Below are 8,205 nucleotides of genomic sequence, written 5' to 3'. Positions count from 1 at the left end.
CCGTGCCACCCTCCAGCGTAACCACGCAGCCGTGCCACCCTCCAGCGTAACCACGCAGCCGTGCCACCCTCCAGCGTAAGCACGCAGCCGTGCCATCCTCCAGCGTAACCACGCAGTCGTGCCATCCTCCAGCATAACCACGCAGCCGTGCCATCCTCCAGCACAAGCATACAGTCGTGCCATCCAGAATAACCACAGTAGTGCCATCCTCCAGCACACGCACGCAGCCATGCCATCCAGAATAACCACACAGCCATGCCATCCTCCAGCACAAGCAAGCAGCTGTGCCATCCAGAATAACCACGCAGCCACGCCATGCAAATATTGCTGCCTGGTTGAATTTGGAGGTTCATGAATCCCTGAGGATTCAACTTTGGGAGTTAAATGACCAAGCCAATCCTTTCCTTTTACTTTTTTCTGAGCCAGCAGTAAAAATGCCTGAACTAATCCTCTTTGGCCCAAACCGTTCCAGGAGACACTGGCTGCTCAGTCCCTGCCCAGCTGCAGGCCCACAGGCCCACCTGCCGGCTCACCTTGGCTAAGTAAGAAGTGTAGCCAGACGATCACCAAGAGTAGCAGCAAGCCCACAGGCAGGCAGAGCGAGAAAACCAGGAATGAGGTGAGGTCATTCACCAAGGGCACCAGCGGGTACTTCATGGTGTGTGGGGCTAAGCTCCACTGGGCTAGACTGGCAGGGCCACCCCTGGGGACCTGGGCCCCACTCCACCCTCAGCCCGACTGTGACTGAGCAGTGATGTAACAAGGAAGTCATTGTCCTTCAAGAGACCCTGCAGGAAACCCGAGGGAGCAGTGCTGGCTGATGGGGTCAAACTCTGGGCACGCAGACTTGCCTGGATCCCCACTAAGCTGCTAGTGGGGTCATGTGCCACCTTCACCTTCTTGATCCCACTTCCTGCAAGGTAGAAACAAATCTTACCTCACTGAGCGGCTGAAGGATAGAAAAGTAGATTTTTTTTCCAAAATTATCCTTGTAGGGTATCCACATATTCAAGATCCCCAAGAACTGTGGGGCCTACTCTTCCTCTGTGGCAGCAAACGAAGGGGACGCAGAGCATCTGAAGCAGGCAGCCATATGCAGTGCGCCAGCCAGCAACTTCTATGTGGGAGACACAGACCCAAGATTGCTCCATCACCCAACTCTCCGGGGGTCCAAACACTGTCGGGTCCTCAGGGCTGGGACTTCCGAGGAGCCGACTGATCAGCAGGCCTTCCCTCCCCCCACCCAGGCCTTTCTTTGGCAGTCCTGCTGGGTGGGCTCAAACCAACAACCTTCTGACCAGCAGTGAAGAGCTATCTGTGCCACCCAGGGATCCCAACTGTGATCCGTCCCCACCCACGGTGACCTCGTGTGTGTCACGGCTGAGTTCTGGGAATCAGGCAGCCAGGCCCTCGTGGAACTTTCCAGAGAGCTAAATTCTGAAGGGCAGACAAAGCACAGAGGCCAGCGGCCCTGGGAAGAGCCCCCACCGGGGTGTCACACCCGACCCCGCAACCAACAGCACACACAGGTGATTAGATAAGAATCTCCTTCAAATTTAATTGACTAAATGTATTACATTCAATATTCCATAGGTTTCTTCTGGACAAAGAATAGGCATAAATACAAACAAGCCTCTGGGCCTTCTTCCCTAATTGACGAAGATAAAACACAGGAGGCCAGGGGACACGGGGACACGTTCATATTTACAATTCATCTTTACTTTACAGTTCAGTGCCAGAAATATTTACAGAAAATACAATAAGAAAAAGATTATGTCTTGGCAACATACTGAAATTCATACAAATTGTATATATGATTTCAAGCAAATAATGATACTGCTTAGTTTTTAGCCACAATTGCCAAGCCCTTCAGAGGAGAAAGATGTTCCTGGTCATTAAAAGATGAGGACTTGGGAAATTTGGGTTTGCTTCAACAAGTATTTAGTGGGCGCCTACTATTCACAAGGCACTGTGGAATCACAAATTACACCTTTTCCCTCACCATTAAAAAAAGGAAAGCATCTGAAGAACGTGGATATTCTGAGAAAAAACACTATACAGTACATGGCTTCTTTAGCTACTGAGAAACCTAGTTCTGATTCCACATCATACAAATGGATTACTTCCAGCCTCCCCAAGTCAGCAAGAGGCTGCGATGGAAGTCTTGAAAACAGACCACCCCAACTCAATCTGTCGTTTCATGTAAACATAGAAATCAATTTTTTGAGGAAAATATAACCTGAATGGGTGTCAAAATGCGGAATGGGGAGCTACTGCCAGGAGTGAGAGATTATTTTCTATATAATTTCCATTAGCTACCACAAAATGTCTTAGAGCAAGGCTTCCACCTTCCAACAGCAATAACTATTCTTGGTCTCTGCCTCTCTCGCACTCAGCCCTGCAGAGCCTGACCAGTGTACACAGAAAAAAAAACCTGTGAAGGCCTCCCACACAGACCAGCAGACAACTGGCTGGCTGGAAATGGACAATTTTGTATTCATAAATAAATGAGGAGGTGAATGGGCTGCCCTGAACTAGAGACTCGAAGATCTCAAAGTGGAGGGGTGTGTGTAAGGGGGGGGCAAGGGCTGAGGAGGAGAAGGTAGAGAAGGGAAGAGGTCAACCCACCACCACATAACTACTACTTTCAAAGGGCAAATGGGTCAGAGGGGGTGAGGGAGGGGTCTTTGGAGGAAGCACTGGACAAAAGGGAAAGCTAGCTTAGTAAGGACAGGGCCAAAGAGGCAAAGCCTTCTCATGGACCTTGGTGCTCCTAGCTAGAGGAGAAAGGCCCCACATTCGTGAGAAGGGCTGCCAGTGCATCCCCTGGGTGATACCTTCCTCTCCACAGAATGCTGTTCACCCACATGCTGGGCCTAGCTTCACCCCAGAGGTTAGGAACACATACTAGCAAACGTATCATGTGGATTACTAAAGATTACCAAAACTAAACTCGCCTGTCTGGAATTACCCTATTCAAAGTGGTCTTAACCAAAGGCAGTTGTGTGAAGTTAAGTGACCCTAACTGCAAATCCACACTTGTGAAAGGTCTACGAGTGAGACCTCTTTTGGTTGATGCTGTCTTGAGCAGAAGAAACCTCCACCTAGTTGGGGGGGTGCCTTCCCCACGCTGTTGATACGAGGACACTGGGCGTGTCACGTCTTCACATGTGAGGTCTACAAACGTTAATGAACCCAAGCCTTCTTTTCTGGTAGCACAGTCTTCTGGTTCACACAATGCACTCAACAGGGTTGTTCACTTATCAAAGCCAATAGCATTATAAAAAAATAGCCAAAAACTGGAGCTAATTAAAAGATCAGCAAACCAATACCAACACATCCTATCAAACATTTTTTTTTTCTGACATTACAACAATGTTAAAGGTAAAAATTTTATGATGACTCACACTGAGGAAGTACATCTATATTCATTCTTCTTAACCTCTGGAATGTTCCAAGTTGCACATCAATTTATAGCCTCCTGTGTTCACTAGATCAAGGGTCCATTTCCCACCCCACCCCACCCCCATTCAGTTTGGAATTCCCTTGAAAGCTGTCAAACCTGCTGAACTATTGGAACATTTATAGGTTCATAGGGCAGAAGTTGCTACTCTTTATTATAGAACCCCTTCCCCATGCTACTACCCCATGGGAACATCAATTTATTGCCCAGCTTAAAAAGGAAGTCAATTATTGAATAACAGTATACCCTGAATGGAAACTGGAGTTATAGAAAGTTATCTTTACCTGAGCTTAAAACAAACATGAAAACAAGGGTATGGCAAACGTAAAACCAAGAGCTGCTATGCTCACATCTCTTGCTCACAGATGGCAAAAGATACACTTCTGGAATTGAGCTAACTGCACAGGGGACTTAGTCCTACATGACCCCTCTCTCCGCTAATTAAACTACTAAAACATCAAAACAAAAGAAGAACCAAACAAGACCATAGGAGGTCTGACCTATAACAACCTACTGACATCATAGTTCAAGTGAGAAAACCCCTTATACAGCTGTGATCACTCCTCTTTGGAATTCAAATGTCACATGTTTTCTTAATATAAAATAATTTTAATTATGAAAGAAGAAAACAGATTAGAATAGGAAAAATGAGCAGTGTGTACTCTAGCACTGTAACAGGCATCCTTGTATGGATGTGCTGCATCTGGACACCTCAAAACTTTCATCCCTGGCAGAAAAGTAGCAGCGAGGTAACAGAAGTATTTCCAAAACCCTGGCAGGGATTTGTTGTGCCATCAGCTGGCAAAGTCCAGAAAACATGACAACAAGCCACCGTTCCTAACAGCAGCCACCCAGGGAGGTGGTGACCACTGCATGTTAATTCTGATGAAGTCCAGGAGCTTGTGGAGATCTGAAGGACTAGTGGAGTGAAGCCACTTGCTAAAAACTCATCAGAATCCTTCATAAACAACTGTAGTTTCCTGCTTGGTCCTGAAATCAGAAACAATGTATGAAACCAAGGAACTGTCAAATCTTTGTTGTGAATTACACATCTCAATATTTAACCAAGGAATCAAAATTGTTAGGGCTGTCTCTATGCCACCTCGCAGGTCCACAGTGGAGAAAGAGGCGAGGCACCACTGTGATCTTCTAACTTCTAATTCTAGAGGTTTCCTGTGTCCAGTTCAAAGACAGGGCCACCCCTCCATGGGAGATCTGTTCCGGGCGTGACCAGACATTAAAGCCTTCTGACAGATCCTCTGTGCGGTGATGAGGCGGGCAACTGTGAAATGTGGAGAAAAGAATATGAACTATTTTAATTCAGATTCTTATCTGAGCGAAAATCACTGATGTTCTTCTCACCAGGTTGACGGCTGGATAAAAAAATGGACCTGCACATGAACAGAAGGCGGAGCCTTCTTTTCCTTCTCCTCCACACAATCAGCATCTTCTGAGTTTTCAAATGTCTTGGAAGATTCTAGACAGATTTTACATTTGAACACAACCTCCTAAAAAGTGAGGTATAAAACTATCTTCAACTTCTAATTTGCAAACTTGTTGATACTATCAATGCACATGTTTAAATGAGATGCATAAAAGCCTTTCTCTGGAAAAGGCTTGTATTTAACTAAAATTGTCACTTTTAAAAGAAAGTTTATGGCTAAAATGTGTCATTAACAGCAGGAATACGATTGTGTCTGGAGCCCATTTCACTAGAAAGCCAAAAGTCCTCTATCAAATGGGTTTATAATGTGTTTCTTCTATTCTGGTGATTAAACGGTAAGCTCTTAGGGAGTGATTTGTTTTTATTTTTACAGTGATCACCTGTCAAATAGTTTTGTTTTGATATTTTAGCCCAAAATTGGAGTTAAATAGTCCAACACAGACAGTGGTCTAAGAACTACAGTTCTTGAGTCCGACCTCCTGGAAAAGTGCAGTATAAAACTCTGGTTCCAGCTGTTTGTTGCGGTACTTGTTGACGATGTCAGCGATCTTCTGTTTTCGGCGCACATGGGGAGGACTGTAGGAGTCACTCTCTAGTCTCTTTCTTCTACAAATGTTTATTACAGTCTGCCTCACCAGGAACCCTAAAAACAGAGGATGTTCAGACAAAAGTTAAAACCCAATTAGCAATGGGAAGGATCTTCTGTGAAAAACAATGTATTCAAACTCTGTAAATAAATCAGAGTAATAATAATAATAATAATAATAATAATTTAAAAAAACCAAACCAAAACCCAAAAATCCAAACACAATTAGCTAGGTCAACTATCATTATTAAAACACACTATGTTCTGCATATGCAAACATTTTGTCCTGTCTCCAAAATTTTTCCTTTTCAGTTGAGACAGGCAAAGCACTACCAAGACAAAAATGGCAGAAGAAACATATAATCAAAAATATAAATCTGGGGGGGAAAATGATAACCAAAAAACCCACAAACAAACTTGGTCTGATAAGCCATTTTCTGTCCTAAAAAAAAAGACAGTAATTTTTCTTTTCCAATCCAAAGTTTGTAAATTACAGCTAAACTCATACTTGAAATATTAAGCCATTTTAAAATAAAGCAAAAACACTCTCTTCTGTAATGAGAGCCCTAACTCTTTTCTGTACATGCAGAGAACTGAGCTATACCATTTCCTAGTTTTTCCTTCTTTGGGCTTATAAAAATGCAGAAGAAGATGAAGCTGGAAACCTTAGCCCTCCAGCCACACAGATCTTACCAAGTGCTCTCCTACTGACTATCATCCCATCCACGAGAGGGATGACCATGTTAAATTTTCCAGTGGCTCCTTGAATTTTTATCCGGAATAATCCAGTGTTTAAAGGGTGGATGAAGATGACAGGAACTTCTTTTTCAAGAGTGGTTGATCTTAAAAAAACATAAAGACTCTTTTTACGCCACACATATAAAGTAGAAAGCTTAATGAGTGACCTAGAGGGAATGTCCAAGTGGATGTCTGGCAGGCACACGGTGTCTAAGATCCCAGGGATCAGCCTTGCTTGGAACCCTCTTCCTGGGAGCCCAAGTTCGTGCCTGCATCTCGTCCACCCTCTTCTCAGGACATTTAGATTTTTAAAATGAAGAAACATGCTTCAGAAACTACTAGCAAGATGAGATGGAAGGAAAACCCAGAAATGTTTATTGTGAAGGGGTAGGAATCCAGGGACTAGCTGTGGATTTTCATTCAGTTCCTTCCTTCCTGGAGGCAACAACAAAGTGGCGATCTCTGATAAAATGTTTTGGGGAAAGAGTGAGAATTGGGAGGGTTATTAGTCCAGGCCAGCTGCAAATTTTTCTTCAAGTACAATGCAGTCTGCTGTTAGGGACCTCTCCAAAGTACTGAAGAGCAATGGTGTCTCTCTGGAGACTAAGGTGCGTCTGATACAAACCATGGTCTTTTCAATCACTTGTTATGCATCAGAGAGTTGGACAATGACTAGGGAGGATAGAAGGAGAATTGATGCCTTTGAGCTGTGGTGCTGGAGAAGAGTATTGAGAATACCATGGACTGCTAGGAAAACAAACAGATTTGTCCTGGAAAGGGTTAAACTGGGTGGCTCCTTGGAGGCAAGGATTCTGAGGCTCCATCTAACATACTTTGGACATGTTGTGAGGAGAGACCCGGTCCTTGGAGAAGGACATCATGTTTGGGAGGGTGGAGGGACAGCGCAGGAGGGGAAGGCCCTCTATGAGGTGGATTGATTCAGTGACTGGGATAATCGGGATGCGAGTGTCAGAGACAGTGAGATTGGCACAGGGCAGAGCAGAGTTTAGGGCTGTTGTACATAGGGTCGCTATGAGTCGCAAGCGACTTGATGGCACATAACAACAACAACAATGTGGTTAACACTTTCAACTAATTTAAGATGAACCTACCACATGACAACTATTTTTGTTTACTCTTCAGCAAGTCAGTAAAGAAAGAAGGACTGTTCTAAATGAAAAGACTTAAGTAAATCAATACCACATGAATGATCCTAATGCAGGTTCTGCTTTGCACAAACTAGCTGTACAGAACATTTTAAAGAAAGCAGAGAAATTTGATTACACTGGTTATTAAATATTAAAGAATTATTACTAACTTTATAATTGTGTTGTTATTTTTAGTTATTTAAAAAGTATTCCTACTTTTTGTTATTTATATACTTTAGTAAGGAAATGTTTTAGTAAAGAATACTTTACCAAAAAAAGAATACAATACAAAAGCATTTCAACCACCTTCAATGTTTTACTTTGCAGAGATGCATACGGAGGTACTTAGAAAGGGACTGTCAGGATATCTGTAATGTGCTTTAAAATACTCTCAAGAACAGGAAAATTTTAAATGAGCTGCCCTCTAAAAATTTTTAAAAGTAACAGTTCAACTGTTTTATTGACTTCAACAGCAATCTAGCAATGTGAGAATAAATCTGTCTTAAATGTAATAGGACCACATAACTAACAGAAAGGGCTTGCTCAAAGTTAAAATACCAAGTTTAAGGGTAGCTCTGTGATGTGTGTGAGATGATGTAATTAGCATTTGAGGTCAGAAGCCTGAGATAAGGTCACTTGCTCCTGCGTTTCCTGGATGCGACATGGAGGAATAACCTCTAAGAGTCCATCTTGTCCCATTTGATAAACGGAAATGTTGACTGTACCTCTTGGAATTATCAAAAAATCTGGCTGACGGGAACGCCGCCGCCAGACCGGGGAACGCCACTAGAGGGACCCGGAAGAGACCCGGGAAGAGCAGCCAGGG

The 8,205-nt window shown here is 43.6% G+C and overlaps 2 protein-coding genes across 3 annotated transcripts in view; both read right to left on the bottom strand.

Moving 5' to 3' along the window:
• Positions 1 to 657, bottom strand: part of ADIG (adipogenin) — a 6,141-nt gene extending 5,484 nt beyond the window's left edge. The window contains exon 1 of the mRNA XM_006881713.1: positions 534 to 657. Coding sequence (XP_006881775.1) covers positions 534 to 657 — 124 coding nt within the window. The remainder of the gene's footprint in view (positions 1 to 533) is intronic.
• A 4,573-nt stretch (positions 658 to 5,230) lies between these two features.
• The window catches only part of RALGAPB (Ral GTPase activating protein, beta subunit (non-catalytic)), an 89,189-nt gene continuing 86,214 nt past the window's right edge, over positions 5,231 to 8,205 (bottom strand). The window contains exons 28-29 of one of the 2 annotated variants that reach the window (XM_006881522.1): positions 6,187 to 6,335; positions 5,231 to 5,550 (exon numbers count right to left, since the gene is read on the bottom strand). In XM_006881522.1, the coding sequence (XP_006881584.1) occupies positions 5,357 to 5,550; positions 6,187 to 6,335 (343 nt within the window). In that variant the 3' untranslated portion in view covers positions 5,231 to 5,356. The remainder of the gene's footprint in view (positions 5,551 to 6,186; positions 6,336 to 8,205) is intronic. The other variant, XM_006881523.1, reaches the window with a different exon arrangement.

This window comes from Elephantulus edwardii, unplaced genomic scaffold (assembly GCF_000299155.1).
Source record: "Elephantulus edwardii isolate Elephantulus edwardi_28Jun2011 unplaced genomic scaffold, EleEdw1.0 scaffold00015, whole genome shotgun sequence".
NCBI lineage: Eukaryota > Metazoa > Chordata > Mammalia > Macroscelidea > Macroscelididae > Elephantulus > Elephantulus edwardii.
The sequence above is the reverse complement of the archived record's forward strand: the minus strand, read 5'-3'. Positions and strand labels throughout refer to the sequence as shown.